The 18,915-nt window shown below is 33.0% G+C and overlaps 3 protein-coding genes across 3 annotated transcripts; 1 reads left to right on the top strand and 2 right to left on the bottom strand.

Moving 5' to 3' along the window:
• Positions 1-3,582: 3,582 nt before the first annotated feature.
• LOC106714248 (L-threonine 3-dehydrogenase, mitochondrial) lies at positions 3,583-7,107 on the bottom strand. The gene is made up of 4 exons (XM_014507230.2): positions 6,875-7,107; positions 5,493-6,017; positions 4,627-4,893; positions 3,583-4,003 (listed from the first exon to the last, which is right to left on the bottom strand). The coding sequence occupies exons 1-4, from the start codon at positions 6,975-6,977 to the stop codon at positions 3,867-3,869; spliced, it is 1,032 nt and encodes a 343-aa protein (XP_014362716.2). The 5' UTR covers positions 6,978-7,107; the 3' UTR covers positions 3,583-3,866.
• Positions 7,108-10,416: 3,309 nt separating this feature from the next.
• Positions 10,417-17,590, top strand: LOC106714188 (protein artichoke; the record flags this gene model as incomplete). Its single annotated transcript, XM_045681344.1, has 4 exons — positions 10,417-10,475; positions 13,153-13,356; positions 13,423-16,046; positions 16,116-17,590. Coding segments are annotated over exons 2-4 (4,239 nt in total), but the record flags the coding sequence as incomplete, so codon positions are not given.
• Positions 17,591-18,121: 531 nt separating this feature from the next.
• LOC106714250 (inosine triphosphate pyrophosphatase) lies at positions 18,122-18,807 on the bottom strand. The gene has a single exon (XM_014507232.2). It carries the CDS (start codon positions 18,713-18,715, stop codon positions 18,143-18,145), a length of 573 nt encoding a protein of 190 aa, XP_014362718.2. The 5' UTR covers positions 18,716-18,807; the 3' UTR covers positions 18,122-18,142.
• Positions 18,808-18,915: the final 108 nt, after the last annotated feature.

Raw genomic sequence — 18,915 nt, 5'->3', positions numbered from 1 at the left:
CAATGTTTCTTATTAGAGTTTACATGGTGAAATAACTAAATTGAACAGAGATTTCTTTTTCGTTTAAGTAATATTGTTTTTCCTTTGCCACTTTTTATTTAATAAAAAATGAGATGTCATTTAAGTTTTTTTTTTCAAAATAGGAAAAGACAACGTTTATTGTGTGCGTATGCAATTTGTTTATGAAAAGATTTATTTAAATTTTGATTTTTCTTCAAAGGAATTTATTGTTATTTTCGTAATTTAACACAGGTTTGGTAGAATTTATTTCTATAGTTGAAGGTTATATAAATTGACAATCACGAAGTAATTTAGTTACTTAGGACTTTAGTACCTTAGTCGTTAAATCGTTACGTCCGTAGGTCTTAGTGAATATATAGAAATGTGGGACTCGCGTTGCCGTTGTGTTATTTGAAAGACTGATTGTGGGTTTGTTTGTGCATAATAATGATTTTTTTTATCAACACAGATGTAAAATGTATCAAAAGTTGCCAGTTCAGTGCTAATTTATATCTAAATTAACTAGTCTTTTGGTTTAGGTACGATTTTTTTTATGTATGAAATAAAAAAGTTGCTTTTTTATTTTCGTTATTCATAAATGGCGCCGGGCGCATATCAAAAAAAAATCTGTTTCATGGGTAACCCTTTAAAGAAACTGGTATTTTTTTTTAATTGACAAAAAGTAAATCGTATAATTGAACGTCTGTGTGATTTAAACACTGTCTATATTCCATTGGACAAGCTATTAACTGTGGTATTCTGTGCCTATTTGATTTTCGCCATTTTAGAGCTCACCGTAGCGGTTTATGAACTCGAACTTAACAGAATTAGCTTACAGTAACATCAAATAGCGCTTTTAATTGGGCACGATTTAAAAGCTGTCATTAGAGATTCGTTCCTTTAGAGTCAACCCGATGAGTTACCTATTATAAGTTATCGATTTAACTACAGGTTTTGTTTTATTGGTATTAAATTGGAACACATATGAAATGTTGGATAATACTCGTTACAACTATTGACATTTGTAAAATAAATTTTAAGTTTGTCTTTCATATCGACGCTGGAAAGCATAAACGCTGTAACCCTTGAAATCGCGAATATGTTTTTCACACGTTAATAATTTCAACCATTATAAAACGATAATGATTTTATTATATGTTAGCACTAGTGATGCAACGGATGTCTGTTTCCGTTTCCGCAACTGCGGAAGTTCCGCATGCTTTTCAACATCCGTTTCTGCTTCTGTTTCCGCAACTTTTATAACGGAGATAAAACGGAACTTTACGACGGCTGAGAGATCCAAATGCGCGGCGCGAGGCGCGCAGTCCGTGCGCTGCCTTTCGGCACTTGTCGCATTTGTTTGTTTACGTACTTTTTAATCGTACGTAATATTTTCTGCTGCTGTTTGAAACAATCAGTTTCTCTTGCTGGAGTAAACTGTCTAGTTGTTGTCCATATAAAATTTGACAACTGGCAAAATGTGACTATTTCATACTTACGAGTTATTAAATGTACTTTTGAATAAGTGATAACCATGTAATATATCATCATCATTATTATCATCAGGTCACTATACATCCCCACTGAGGGTCTTGGAGCCTACCCCAAATTAGGGGTGACTAGGCCATAGTCAACCACACTGGCCCAGAGCGGGTTGACTTCACACATATCATTGAATTTTTTCTCAGATATGTGCAGGTAGCATCACTATGTTTTCCTTCACCGTAAGAACGTCGGATAAATGTACATATGTAAACCGAAAAACACATTGGTACATGGCGGGATTCGAACCCAGGCCCTGCAGATTGCAAGTCAAGTGCCACGAGCCAACGACGCCTAATAATTATATCTTTTTCTAATCTAGATTTGGTGTATTTGATACTTAACACATTCACTGTTTACAAAATAAAAAAAGGTAACAGCTGGGAGCCAAAACTTTTTATGGAGAATTTTTATTTAGTATCTGGGAATGTTTGAACATATAATTATTTCAATAAAAAAAAAAACACATTTTTTGCAATTGAGCGCTAGGGATGGCAATGGTTTAGTTCACTAATATGTAGATATTTGTTCCACGATCGCATTTCTGTGTACTAATATGTTACAAGATTTTGACAAAGTCCAGTTTTTCATCAAATTCCAGAATATTGAGTAAAACATGTAAGGATACTAATCAAAACAAGCTTTTATCTTCTTGGTTTAAGATCTTGTAACATTTCATACACACCCACACATACACACACGTATACACACACATACAGGACATACATATATTTAAAAAATATACATACATAACATGAAGTTCAGACTTAGCTTCATGTGATACAAGATATTTGTATGTTTGCCTCCGTACGAACGTGGTACTAATGACTATAACACTGTAAGAATTAAACTAATACTCATTTTCGTTAGTTGACTATATTGCCAGAGTGGCTACACAAAGCAACATGGACTCGCTTCAAACGCCGGCGGCTTACTGGCTACTACAAAGTGAACGGGCCCCTCGCTCGGATCCGAGGGGGAGGCGCTGCTACTAATAGCTCTGCCAACTCGGATCCGAGTGGTCAGCAGTTAATGTGTTAATAAAGAAATATATTAGTAAAATGGTTTTAATATTTAAAAGCCTCCGTTTGTCAACACGTATTTTAACTTATTGCAGCACAGTAAAAATACATACATTGAAGGCTAACGGACACCGATATCCAATGCCTTAATAAATTAAAAACAAATACAAACTGTTTTTACCAAAAAAAAATGTAAATATGTTTTTTTTCATATTATTTACACTTCCGTTTCCGCATCCGCTTCCGTTTCCGTTTCTGCTAAAATTTATTTTTGACATCTGTTTCCGTTTCTGGTTCCGCTAAGACACTTCCGTTGCATCACTAGTTAGCACAAACTACACAACATTGCTAAATACCGCATGCTTGTAGGCGTATCAGCTCACGAGTTATGATTTTTTGGCTCTCCTGTAAAGTTCATACTTTCGGGGTTACAGCGTTTACGCTTTCCAGCGTCGATGTCTTTTTTTTCATATTAATTAACATAACTCCGTAAATTATGGCAATGATACTTAGGAATGATTATAAATATTGCAAGCTTTTTTCGTTTAAATACATCACAATTATTTTTTAAATGTATTAAATAAATGATATCAATATTTTTATTGACAATAAAAATTCAAACATCACTTGTATAAAGCTTTGATGCCATTTTAACAATGTTGTATGGCATATGTTCAAGTCGCTTAATAATTAATTAATAATGTAAATAAAAAAAATGTACGTTTGTTATATGGACGCTTCAATAAATGTGTTGTTAAAGTACAAATGCTGTTTTACTGTTTAAACAATTTCGTTTTTATTTTTAAATATATATACAAAATAACGCCAAATATACAAAACCTATTAAATTATAACAAGTAGGTTTTACGTGGCTTTATATATTTTCTAATAGAATCTGAGGGATGCCAATGTGTGTCAATACGAGTGTCACTGTTGTCGAAACCGATGCAAGATGCAAAGAAATAAACGTCTTTTTATTGAAAAAAAAAAATTAACAAACTATGCTTAAATTTACTTTAATAACATAGATACTCGTACATTAATGTTAACTTTATAAATATTGATTTTAAGTTGTATTATACAACCTAAACTTCATCCGATGTTTTTCTATCGATCTAGAGACGTCATAGTAGGTTTAAATCCAAATTTCGCATATTGTCATGAATTTCCATGCTGTGATAACAATAAAACGTTAACAATTAACTTATGAAGACAAAAAAACCTATACAAAATTCATTCCTACTTCTCTCTCTGAAAACGATATCAAGATATCGTTCATTTGGGGAGTTTTTTTATAGTTCCTCAAAATCCATTGGCGATAATTTTCTCTTTGACTTCCTTTAGCATTAGTTTCACCAGATTGTCCATGTCTATTTCTGGCTTCCAGTTCCAGTCACGTCGAGCCTCGCTATCGTCAAATACTTGTGGCCAAGAATCCGCTGCAATAATAATATAAATAGCATTTCACACAATACTTTTCAAAAATTCAGCACAAGATCAAACCTTATTTATAATATAAGGTGTCTAATTGAGAGCGTCGGTGGCTCTGGGGTTAAGCACTTGACTTGCAATCTCAAGGTCCTAGGTTCGAATCTCGCCATGAAACAATGAGTTTTTGATTTACAACCTGCACATTTCTAAGAAGAAATTCAAAGATATGTCTGAAGTCAACCAACTCGCACTGGGCCTGCGTGGTTGACAACGCCTAGTAACCCCTATCTCAGGGTAGGCTCCAAGACCCTCAGTCGGGACGTATAGTGAGCTGTTGATGAAACTGAATTGTCTGTTGTGCGACAATAATTTTTTTATGTAAAAATGATAAGAGTTCTATTTGCTATTTTAAATTATCAGGCGTTCAGACAACCGGCGTTACTATTGAACTAAATATTATTAACTATTCTAGCATTTTAAATAATAACTATTAAATATTGCTATTTTTGATTGAAGATTAAATGACATAAAAATATCAATGTATATTAGAAATATAAATTCGACCCAGCAACAAAATATCATAAGATCCAAAGTAATAACAACTATTTTCTACATTTTCACATGTACTTACCAATATCCTGCCTACTGTCTGGTTTGTATGAAAGCGTAAAATCGGGCAAATATTTGAACATCTCGTCAGCCAACTCCTCTGGGGTGAAACTCATAGACGTTACATTGTACACTCGCCTTTGCAGCATTTCATTAGGCGCTTCTAAATATTCTGAGAGCGCTCGGAGCGCGTCTTTGACATGCATCATGGGCAGTCTTGTGTCAGGTTTCAAATAACATTCGTAATGACCTTTGCGAAGCACGTCGTGAAATATAGCAATCGCGTAATCTGAAAACCGTGAAAAATTTTTTTAATTATTGTTTTTTGCATATTATTGACATAATACTTATTACATGTTGTTAATGATCTTCTTTAAATGACATAAAGTTGGAATCGGAACACTTAAAAGCATTTAGTTCCTTTCACAAAATAAAAAGATAGAAAGAAATAATGATAATGTATTTTTTCAACAAAAACACTGCAAAACATATATCTTTGTTAAGTTACATTTAAGTAAAGTTTTATCTATTTCACGTTTCATAACTTATTTATGCCTTTATCTAAAACTAGTCATGGCCTCAATGTCGATAAATGTAGGTTGAAGTAGTAAACCAGATTGTCATGGCATTTCTATACGGTTTGGTGATTTCAATGCACCTACTATGCACACTAAATTACTTACTAGGGCTTTTTTTATAGTCATGTACTACATTACCTTTAAGGCTGACAGACTATACAATAATTCAAAAAAGAATAACGAATTTAACTCTAAAAAATTGATGCAGCCGTAACGTCGAATAAACATACTACAAAGGGCTACAAAAGTAGCTTATTAGACCATCAAATAAAAGGTGTGTTAATAATGTAAAATATAAAAAACAATATACCTGTAGTTCCTCCACCGGGTGGATCACTGGAAATTACTCCGGGGAATCTTAAACAGCGAAAATCTAATCCGAACTTATAATGATAATATTCGCCCAATAATTCCGCATGCACCTTTGACACACCATAGATAGTCCGAGGTCGTTGCACTGTAATATTAGGTGTAGGGTTCCTAGGCGAATCTGGTCCGAAGGCGCCTATTGTACTTGGCACGAATATCCTCAGGTTATACTGTTTAGCAAGCTCTATAACATTATGCATCCCTTCTATATTTACACGAACAGCTAGAGGTACGTTTTGTTCACCAATCGCACTAAGTAAAGCAGAAAAATGTATCAACCAGTCAACTCTATGGTCAACGACTATTTTCTGTAAACCTTTGAAATCCAAAATATCCGCGAATATGTACGGACCGTCGTTAAATATTTCTGTTGAAGGTTTTATTATATCTGATAAGATCACATTGTCTTTGCCGTATTTTCCTCGCAGATGTTTGGCACATTCAACACCAAGTTGTCCCAGGCCACCTGAAATAGTTGATTTCTTATTTTAATTACTTGCGTAGATTATATGACCTTCCAAATTCTACTAGGTACAAGTAGCCTGTACGTGAGAACTAAAGTATCTCTATTCGAATTTGGCAGAATCACGAAAGAACCAGAACCAGAACCAGTATTACGAGATGGCTTGTAACAGTGGTTCAAATTTCTCCATTGTGTTCTACATACAAAGACACTATACTTAAAACTAATAATAACAAAAACAAAACACAGACGTTCATAAATAAGTGGTCAAATATCGTGTTTAAAAAATCTAATTTCTTCATGACTTAATTACAAATTGTATCAGATTTCAATATGATGTATCTGATAAAAAAAATACTGAAACTAAGCATGACTGAGGAAAATTAGTCAACGGTATAACTTAGATTGTAAATATTATAAATCGAGGTTTTATTCGGAACATTCACCTGTACATAATATATACACATATATTGCGCGAAACCGCACACCGCGTTTACTATTACACATGATAGGTGCTCTCTGTTTACTTTGCAAATTATATTGCACAGTTTAGTTTGAGTAAATAAACATGTTTTGAATTGAAGGATGTAATATTTGATGCGCCATACGTTACAAAAACATCAGAAGTAAATTTCAACAATTTTATTCTTCCTTTGTAAGTGGCTATAGTGTTCTATATTTTATTTCGAATGTCAATTCACTTTATTTACACAGATGCGGTACTCACGCCAAATTAACCTAATAATAGTCCAGCCAAAAGAAATACAATTCTAGTAAAATAACACAAAACAAAAGAAAATTGTTACTTAAAAAAACTTTCATTCTATCACGTGTCTATAAAATTCCAACTAAAGACTCACCGGTAATTAGTATTTTTGGTGGTTTATTTAAACCAGTATTTGCACTATAACTACGTATACTTATTTTAATTGCACCCTGAAATGTTTTCTTTAATAGAGACATTTTAAAATATTCTTGTTAGAACAGATCGTGAGAACGCGATAAGGGAGTGCGTTAGGCAAAAGGTAAGGTGTGACTGGCTGTGAACGTAAATGTAAGTTCTTTAGTATTAGATCTTCAAACTGGTTCTATACGAGACACTGTGTATCTAAATTCGCCACCATTCGAAGGCTCGTTGAGATAAATTTATAAAGTGATTTGATTGGTTTAAAAGTAGGTGTGTTATGGTAGTGGCTTTAGCGACCTTGCTTTTTTACACATTTGTTAAAGAAAAATTTTCGATGGAAGAAAATTTCGAATCGTGACATAATATTTGCTTAGATAATTATTATGTGACATACATGTATTCCTTAACAATCTTTATTATGAAACATGTTAGCATTTAAATAATAGGTTGCTAATTACTAGGTTGCTTTTTTTCCTTCATTGATCACTTGTTTTGGGGTAACAATAATAAAGTAAAACAAAGTTACTCAAGAGACTTAATAGATTGAGAGAAAATTTACCTATACAATACTGGAATATGAACTTGTAGTTTATTGACTATGGACTAGTCACCCCTGACTTAGGGAAGGCTCCGAGTCCCTCGGAGAGGACGTGTGCTGAGGTGATGACGAATTTATTGAAGAAGCATAAATGAATTAACTAAACGAGCAATAGTTACAGACCAGTATTACATAATATCAATATAATAACGAGTAACTAAATGACGAGTTTTAGATGAGTTCAAGTTTTGTACAAACAAACTGACAAGTATGAGGAATAAAATAAGAATGAGAAGACTAGGAAAATGGCGTCTAACTCGGTAGATGATACCTAGAGGATAATATTTTTGGGCCAGTTTTCTATCATGGTTCCCAGAAAGCTTTAATGCAATAGCTGTTACCACAGAAAAACTCTACTGCAATTTATATATCTTAACCTTTAATATGCAATAGCATGTAACGTACAGGAAAAAACCTTATAAAACATTACAGCGCACATTCGTACAAATTTAGTATAAAAAAAATCGGCAAATGTAGTCAGATTTATTCCTATTTGATTGAAAACAACTCGTTATGTTCAAGGCTATCGTGTGATGCGGATATACCGAATTTGCAAACAGGTTTTTTCGACCAAATAAACCATAAAAATCGATGTCTAGGCCACGTATCATGACAAAAAAAATCTCTACACATAAATAATTTTTCACTTTCAAAAAAAAATTGTAATGTATGGATTTCGATACTTTTGTATCGCTTTTTATTAGAAACAATGATGTATGTATTCAAAAGATCTGCAACATAACATTAGGATTGCTATCATCAAAAATCATTAGAAGTGTCATTACGAGTAATCTTCCATACATCTCTATCAGTCGTCATATCTGAATTCACTCCCTTCTTACGCTTATCCTCTTTCACACAATTTATCCATTTCAAAATGTACATAATTAGCCATAGACATTATGCTTTTTGATAATTTTTTGATTAGATTTGTATGTGACAATTTTATTGTCCAAACACCCTTCCTTATTACCACACCGCGAGAATTAATCTAGATAAGTTGTTCATGCAACTGATGCAATTATTTACCAACATTATAGTCATAGATGTACTAAACAGAAAGAGCTAACTAAAAATAATAATTTTAACGTAAAATAATTCAGATAAAATGTTGAACGATTTTAGCAAACTAAAAATGACAAGGTCAAGAAGAATAAACCGAAGATAAGTGATAATTAAAACGCTTGCTTTATCAATAATCAAACAAACGTCACCTCACATATTAAAGCATCTTATTATGACCTAACAAAAATCTTAAGCTAATATTTATTTCATTTTCGTACAATGTAAGCTATTTTTAATAGAGATAAAAACTATTTTCGTACGTAATCTCATCCTTGTATGTACCTTGTTGCCTAAACTTTTGCTTAAAACCTTTTTTACTCTTCCGAATACGTATATAACAAATTATTTTAATTCTATATACAAACTGCATAAATCATTCTGGCTCTATTGACTGTAAAATCTTCGAATATAATTATGTTGAAAGTTAAGGTAACATTTTAGGTCTTCACTTGTTTTTTGTTCTAACATCTCTGGTTGACCAAGATCTTACTATTCCGAAAGTGTTACAAGTATCTTGTGCCAAATGAGCTACTTAAAAGTTTAATGAATGCCCACCGGATGAGGTAAGTTTGCCGGTCTGTAAATGTTTATAGCATCAGGTATTTTGTTTTTTACTAAGTTGTACATCTGTGTTGTAATAGGTTGCATATGCCAGCGCCGGCACGCGCCACAATGGTGAAAGATAAGTTTCTTGGTGCGCATCGAGCCATGAACCGAAAGTCCGACGTTCATGCAAAATTCTCTCCTCAACACAGTCGGTGTTTGTCTTGTAAAAGCATCGCTTGTCCAGACCCTCGGACATAGTGTAAGTTTATGTAAACAAAACTCTAGGCGGGTATTGCCGTGATCTATATAAGTTGCTTTAGAAGAAAAAAATAAACTAAAAAATACATACTTGGATAGTCTACGTATGAGTAAGTATTGTTTTGTTGATTTTTTTTTAAGGAAATGGCTATTTCTGTTTTGTTACTACTAAGAAAACCAATTTTAAGTTGTTCAAATATTTTTGTTAAGTCACTGCAAAAAACCTTTCATTATAATTGAAACTTTACAATGGTTTTCAAAACTAAATCACTGTCAAGATAGAAAATTATAAAAAAATAAATAAAAACATCCCATTTAGCTTTGCTTTCACAGGAGGTATATAATTATATACCATTTTAAAATGATAATAATCTCATAGAATATATGAATTATATTATTTTAGTCTATTCTTATGTAATTTACGAGAATTATGCAGTGAGTTATTACTAATGATATAATGAGTACACAGTGTCCGCATAGCGGTTAAAAATTGTTACCAACGTAACTTTGAAAAGCAATTTTGCAAAAACAGAATATCGGTGGAAATATTTTTTAAATTTTGGAGAAACTTATTTAAGTTACATTAATTTATACATTATTTTATAATGTACTGGAAGATTATTATCAACGATATTAAATTAAGATGTACTAGGTGTTATTTTTAGAAAAAAAAACAGTTTAAATATTCAAACATAAAGAAAATTATATTTAATTTAGTACTAAATCAGTTAACCATAATTTATTTTTCAGTTTCAGCGAAATTTTACGAAAAAAATGGTTCAATTAATAAATTAGAGCTTTAAACCTTATTATTTCATTTTTTTTCCTTAAAATTGCACTTGCAAACTGCAAATGTAGTTTATGATAAGTATCTAGCATGCGCCGGCGCATTGCTACAGCTTTCGAATACTTTGACATGACACTAATCTGAGCCGCTTTGCCGCTATTGCAATATCTAGTTCGCTCTGAACTATTATATACTGTTTCTATTTTATTAAATAGAGCAAAAACAGCTATCCTCTTTTACATAATGATAGGATATCATCAATAATTCAACGTTATATTACGAATATTCCAATAACTTATTGTAAGTTGTTCGTCTTTTTTTTCTTTATTTACATCATTATTATTTATACCTGTTGATACATATTTAAGTACATTATATTGAGCCAACAATTAGACTATCGGCGTTGATTTTCTAATAATAGGACTAGTTATTGACTCAAAGAAAAGGCACGATTACTTTTAACAAGCAATCATTTACTTGCTGGTATATCCACAGGTAGGCCTATGCAAAGGATTATTGATTTTACTAACATACGTTACAAGGGTGTCGTTAAATTTCATGAATCTATTGATATAATTAGGTACAAAAGTGTCGAATAATAGAAAGACCGAAATAATAAGGTACAACATGCGAAAATCAGTAGTAGTTAGTCGTAACCTCGCAAAGGGTAATTTAACAAAGCGATGACGTTTCTTGTGACAGTTAGAACCATGTTAGAGATAAGTATGTAACGTGACTGTACCGTAATATTCACCCGTTTCGTTGACTGATCACGACTTACGTTTGTCTCAAAGTGTAAGATTTTTTTTCATTATTGTGTCATTTATTCTGGTCTTATATATATTAGGTCCTTACATATGAAATTGGCGTTTTGTATGGGAGGAACAAAAAGTCGAATATTTTTTAATATAATATATTTAATTAATCAAAGTATGAACCATTATTTTCTATGCACTTTTGCCATCTCATAGGTAGTTCATTGATCCCTTTACTAAAAAAAACAGTCGGACGGGAATCAATAAAATCTTTGAAGGCGATTTGGACTGCTCCATCGTAGTTGAATTTTTTCCCTTGCAAGAAGTTATCCAAATTTCGAAAAAAATGGTAATCTGTTGGAGGAAGGTCCGGGGAGTACGGAGGATGTCTTAGACTTTCCAATTGAAGCTCTTCTAATTTAGTAGCCGTCTGTTGCGCAGTGTGTGGTCTAGCGTTGTCGTGAAGCAGCACTGGCGTGGAGCGATTGACCAGCCTAGGTTGTTTAGCCGCTAGCTTTTCCATCATGGTTTGCAATTGCTGACAATAGACATCAGCAGTAATAGTCTGGCCAGATTTGAGAAAACTGTAATGAACAATACCGGCACTAGTCCACCAAACGCTTACAAGTAAATTTTTTGGGGTTAATTTTCGCTTGGGGCAGGATTTGGCTGGCTGGCCAGGATCCAACCATTGCGCTGAGCGCTTCCGATTATCGTAAAGAACCCATTTTTCATCACAGGTAATGATTCGGTTTAAAATACCTTCATTATTGTGACGGTTTAGTAGTGTAACGCAACAGTCGACGCGCGTTTGCCGGTTTGCTTCAGTCAATTCGTGAGGTACCCACCTTTCAAGCTTTTTAATCTTCCCAATTTGCTTCAAGTGAATTAAAACAGTTTTATCACTAACATCGCAGCCTGCAGCTAACTCGGACGTGGTTTGCGATGGATCCGCTTCCACAATAGCCTTCAACTCTTCATTATCAACTTGAGTCTCAGGCCGTCCACGGGGCTTGTTTTGCAGATCGAAATTTCCAGAACGAAAACGTTGAAACCAAAATCGAACTGTGTTTTCTTTTGCAACACGACCGCCATACACATCATTCACCCTTCGAGTCGTTTCCGCAGCACTAGTGCCACGGCGGAACTCGTACTCGTAAATAATGCGATATTTTAAGTTTTTCATTTTGTAAAATGAGTGACGCAAACAGAAAAAAACAGAAGAAAAAAACAAATGAATGACGGTCATAGAACCACAAATACATGAGTCTATAGCTGTACAAATTTGAATTTGGAATTCCTTACCAAAGAGGAGAAATTCGTGATTAAAGTGGCCAGTACGAAAAACGCCAATTTCATATGTAAGGACCTAATATAAAAGAAAGTCGTGTTAGTTACACTATTTATAACTCAAGAACGGCTGAATCGATTTGACTGAAAATTTGTGGGCAGGTAGCTTAGAACCAGGAAACGGACATAGGATAATTTTTACCCCGTTTTCTAATTTTTATTCCGCGCGGACGGAGTCGCGGGTAAAAGCTAGTATATAATAAATAGATCATTGAGAACTTATTAAGCAAACCTAATGGATTAGATGTGTTCTTATAGATTCATCTTGTGGTTAGGTATAAATAGAAAACTTAAAAATCGTCCCTTAGCTAACAACACCGCATAAGTCGTTTTTATTATCAACTTCACAGGAGACGAAAAAAACTGTCTATGTGTTGTAAGTTAAGGGACGATATGTAGATTTTGTTGAGTACAGATAAACTAGAAAATGATATAAAATATAAGAAATCTAATTAGAATCACAGAATACGGTTTCATAATCATAGTTGTTTATCAGACAATGCTGTTGTTTCAAAAGTTTTATCTTACTGTATATTTAATAGAATCAAGTAGCACTTAAAACAATGCACAAATTATTATATATCTACTTATAACAATAAAGAATTGAGCTGTTTATGTAATATCCGAAATAGTTAAAGCGTACGTTGATTTCATAGCTTACAGATAGGAACAATAGTATAAAAGTGAAAGTGCATCGTAGCGTATCGTTTTAGTGGGCCATTGTCTTCAGATTTTATTGTTTTAATGGTGTCTGTAAGTCCTTGATGCAATATTTGTTTTGTGGCCCACAAAAAATACAAAGCGTTTGTAAAACTTTAAGATATTTTCAAAATCTGAGAAAAATTATATAAATTAATCTATCTATGTTTCAGGTACGTCATTAAATAATATTTATATAGGCAATGCTACAATGATTGACACTGAAGAAACTAAGGAATGAGTACCAAATCGGGAACAGCTCTCTTTTGGTTAATGTTAGGCGTAACATGTTTATATAAAGTGTTTGCAGTGTGTCCCCCGCCAGATACAATACAGCCATGCATTTGTACAAACCGAAACGAAGATGTTCAGATATGGTTCGATTTTTATATAAGTTTAATAATTAATTTAATTATGATTTTATAATAATTGTCTATTTTCAGGTGTACCCACAGCGACTTACAGCAAGTATTAAAAGGTGTACAAAAAATTGGAGAGTTTGTAAGAAAGCCTATAGACGAATTGATAATTGAAAATAATTACCTACCATCTCTGCCAGGGAAGTTATTCCAAAATGTAATAATTCAAAGATTAATGTTGCGTCACAATGGAATCGAACGTACGTCGTCAACATGGCTGGAGACACAAGAAATGAATTTAGTTGAAATATTCATAGTTGAAAACGAATTGAAAAGTATCCCAGCCGAAAGCTTAGCCAAATTACAAAATGCCCAAGCAATAACTATTCATTCAGACAGCTTACGGCGAATTCCTACCTTCGTAAACAATCCAAAACTTAAATACATCAGTATAGAAACAGAAAGTTTGACTAGTATTACAAAACAAACATTCTCAAATCTACCAAAACTTGAAAGATTATTCATTCGTGGAAGTGCAAATTTGCATATTATAGAGGAAAATGCATTTTATAATTTGCCTGCTTTGCACACGTTAGAGATAACCGATTGTGGAATAACACATTTGCATATGCGAGCATTTTCTCTGCTTCCTAATTTAAAACAGTTATCGTTGAGTAACAATGAAATTTACGATGCAACTATGGTCGGTAGAGCTATCAGGGATTTACCAATGTTAACTTTATTAAATCTCAATTACAATCTAATAGACAAACTAAATGAAGGTGCTTTCGTTGATCAGACTATGCTCGAGACTTTATATTTATCTCACAACAATATAAATATCATCCACCACGGAGCGTTCCACCGAGTACCGAAGCTGCGTATCGTAGATTTAAATTATAACAATATCATAAGAATACATCCCGAGTCATTCTTACAACAATCTAGTAGCGGGGTGGAAGAATTAAGTCTTATTGGAAATAAGATTATGCACATTTCTGAATTTCGTGCGTTATTGGATGCGCTACCAAGATTGAAATTTCTAGATATGAGTGATAATTTACTCGAAGAAATACCTAGAGGAGCCCTCAGAGGTCATCCGAGCTTGGAAAGGTTACATCTCAATAGTAACAGCATAAAATTTATAGAAGGGGAAGCATTTGTTGCAATGCCAGCATTACGGGAACTTCATTTAAGTAAAAATTCATTAGGCGATCTTAATGAAGGTCCATTCTGGAATTTGCCATCTTTAAAGGGTTTAGATTTGTCCCATAACTATTTTCAACGTTTACAACCTAAATTATTATACAATCTACCATCTCTTAGAAGAATAAATATTAGCAATAACAAATTAACAGTTATAGATCCTTTAACATTCATCGAAACGCCGTTATTAGAATATGTAAACGTATCCAGTAACGAGCTTGTTTCGATACACCCTGCAACATTTAGAAATTTAGCAAATCTTTACGAATTGGATGCCAGTTCAAATAAACTAATTGAATTTATACCTGGTTTACCGAGAGGTTTGGAACAATTAAATGTACAAAGGAATCAAATAACTAGCCTGCCGGTCCACCCATCTCCAGATTTAGATTTGCCATCACTAAGGACATTGGACATTTCAAGTAATGGCATACAAAGAATTGCACCTGGAACATTTAAAACGCTTCACAACCTAAGGCGACTTTATATGAAACGTAACGGCCTTAGGCAAATTGATATTACAACATTCAGTGATGTCGCACGTATGGAAATTCTAGACTTAAGTTATAATCAAATCATCTCTATTCATTTAAAAAGTTTCACTAAACTATTATCTCTCAGACAGATAAATTTACATGGAAATAATATTGAAAATTTTGATTTTATGATCCTCAAAGATAATAAGAAATTATCTACACTAGACTTTAGCAAGAATAAATTAAAAAGTATAAATCCAAAAATAGCTGAAAGAGCACTACAGATTGAAGTTTTAAACATATCGTCAAATAATCTTTATGAACTTCCGACGAGTCTGAATGTTTTTGAAAAGCTTATAATATTAGATGCCAGTTTCAACCATATTAAATTCTTTGACGGCAACGTAATAAACAACTTACAAGAGATAAAAGAGATAAAATTACCATATAATAAAATTATAGAAATACGAAGTGCCAGTTTCAGAGATCTAAAAAATCTTGAAACAATTGATATGGACAGCAACAAAATTGAAATAATACATTCATTGGCCATAGCCAATCTTCCCAACGTACTATCTATTTATTTGAGTAGAAATCATATAATTGATATTCCTGATCGTGTATTCTCAAATCTGCCAAAGCTAAGAATTATTGAACTCCAAGGAAATCGGTTACAATTTATATCAACACGTGCATTTGAAAACACACCATTGGTACAGTATTTAAATGTCAGCAACAACCAACTTACGAATTTGGAAAGTTCCGGAATAAGAAAATTATTTTCGTTAGAGGTTCTAGACTTAAGTTTTAATAAGTTAACGAAGATAACAAGTGAATCATTCCAATACATGGAATGGCTGGTAGAATTAATACTTGATAACAACCAGATATGTCATATAAGTGGTCAACCGTTTAATTCAATGCCAAGACTAAAAGTTCTTTCACTGCGTCATAATAAACTTACTAATATAGTGGAAACAAATTTTGAAAAACTTAGAAACAACATTGCTATTTTGGACATTGATGGTGAGTTAAATAAGAAAGTGATTTATTTCTCCGGTGATAAGAGGTATATTGAAATTATTATATTTTTAGGTAATCCCCTTATTTGTAACTGCGCTGCGATGTGGCTGAAATCATGGTTACTAGAATCAACATCTATTGGCCCTAAATGTGCGGACGGCACATACGTCAAAGGTATGCCATTCTCTCGAAATGACTGTCTCAGTACACCTATAAGAAATGACAATTTGAGAGATTGCATCGTGCATGATAATGAAGCACTATTGCCTAATTTAGCAACGTCACAAGTTTTCTCGTCGTCGGACAAAATCAACGGCTATATAACACAGGAAAAGAACAACTTACAGGTCAACAAAATTAACACTCGCCCTACCCCAGAAGAATCCGATTATTTTTACGATGACTACGTTGATTATCCATTTAATGAAACTCTTATAGATGTTATAGGTAATCAAAACAATATTACGAAAAATAATGAGAAGACCCAAGACGGTACATTAAATCCATCGAAAATTAATGCGAATATTAAAAACACAAGTAGTCTAAACCCACTAACTCCATCAAATATTCCAAGGAGTGGATTCACATTTTTTGGTATGCCCCTTCCTTCTATTGATATGAGCAAGTTCCTAAATACAGGCCGGAAAATAGATTGGTTTGAAAAACGAAAACAACCGCAGATGACTAAATACCAGAAGCCAGTATTAGAAGTGCCAAAATTCGAAACTGGTGGTTTTACACCAATGTTACCCACAACTAATGGGGGTTTTATGCCCATACCAAGCCCAACAATTGCAGTGCCCGATACCACACAAGGCACAACTGCTAAAAATGAACATACAACTAATCCAAATATACAAGACATTGTTGCAACAGAATTTTTACCACCAAGACCACCAAATCGAAATAATACAGTAAATAGTAAATCAAAAAGTGAAATTTATGAGGCTCAAATTTTCTCAAAACACAATAATGCCACACAAATATCTTACAATATGACAAAAAATATGGAAGAGCATATTGATAGTCCAAATTTGATTAATAAATATAATCTAATGGAGTCCAGTTTAACTATAGAACAAGTAACAGAAAGAGAAAATATTATAACAACTGATACAAGTAATGATTTATCAGTACAAGCATGGATGGAATCCACAACTAGCATACCATTTCCATCACCCATGCCTACTCTAAAACCACCAATAAGAAAAGACATTATACATGAGCCAACAGCACTTTCTGCAGTACTAATACCAAGCAATGAGGAACTAGAGAGACGTGAATATAAACGGCCAGCAACAATAACAAAAGTCAATCTTCCACATCTAGAACACTCTGTATCTAATGAATATATTCCTATAAATAATAGAGAACCTAAAACCCGATTTCCACAAACGCAAATAAACACAAGTACAAAAAATGAGGACAATAAAGACTGGTACTATAAAAATTATAATAAGTCTAATTTAGAGCCTTATATTGCACCTGGTATTCATACTTCTAATGGACATTTACTAAAATATAAGAACTCTATTATTTACTGTTTATCTCTGTGTTATTTTATCATGTTTATTGATTTTTTGTAGATGTAAGTAATGTAGATTACAAAAAATTATTCATATAATATAGAAATAAAGTTATTGTATGTTATTACTATACTATTAAATTATACTTCCTATACTAGCTGTCGCCCGCGACTCCGTCCGCGCGCAGTTAAAAAAAAACTAAATGGGTGGGGGTATGAAAAATAGATGTTGGCCGAACCTCATAGATACCGGATAAGCACAAAAAATTTCATCAAAATCGGTCAAGCCGTTTCGGAGGAGTATGGCAACGAAAACTGTGACACGAGAATTTTATATATTAGATAGTAATGTTAATCTAAGAAAGTAATCAAATAAAGGGAAAGTCAAGACTAAAGGGACATAGATACTTGTCTTACAACTAATAAAATAATATTAAATACTGAGAATGTTTGATTAATATGGTTGAACTGTGGTTGTGGTACTTGGTGATACACAAATATGTAATTTACATTCACTATTTTTTAGGTACAAAATAAAATAAGTTAATTTCTGTTACAACTATATTTAAGACAGCTAATGACAATTCTGTATAAAATATGTTCTTAATTTGTCTAAAGCTTTATACCTATGTGATATTTTGTTTTTCTCGTGTTTAGGCATTTCAGCATATGTTAGGTTGTAGCCATCTGGTTGGAATACACAATCCCAACCAAAGTCGCGAGTACCCCTTGGAGATACAATCGTTCCTGTTGTTTTTCCTTGAAATAGTATGACATCATTACTATCACCTGAAGAGCAATATGCGAAAGTACAAACAGCTTCTGCAGACTTATCTTCCCATCCTGTTAATAGTCTCGTTAAACCTTCCGGCTCTAATTTTTCTAAAAACCACTTAATGTATGGACCAGGTAACCCTTTTAATGCGTTAAAACATAAACAAGTGTCTTCTACAACTACAGGTTTCCTTAAGCGACGTGCTGCCTCTTGGCACTTTTTAATCGATACATCATTGATTTCTCCTTGTAATTCCGGTAAATCTAGCTTATGACTTGTTACTTCAATAGGAAAATTGGCACCCAAGATAGCCTTAATCTCTTCCAATTTTTTTATATTGCCTGTCACAAAAGTAAGACTTCTTTGAGACATACTTTTATGGTGATTTAAAGATTAAAGAATTTTAATGGCACGGAGATATAAATCTTATTATCAACATTCAGTTACACAATTACATGAGAAAGCATGACATTGACAGATTTATTTGAAAATGACAATGACAAAATAAAGTAAGTTCAGAAAAATTTAATTAACCTATTTTAATTCATCATTACTCTAATTAAAAAGTCTCT

This window comes from Papilio machaon, chromosome 1 (assembly GCF_912999745.1).
Source record: "Papilio machaon chromosome 1, ilPapMach1.1, whole genome shotgun sequence".
In the NCBI taxonomy this organism is placed as follows: domain Eukaryota; kingdom Metazoa; phylum Arthropoda; class Insecta; order Lepidoptera; family Papilionidae; genus Papilio; species Papilio machaon.
This window is presented reverse-complemented; position numbering and strand designations above follow the sequence as displayed.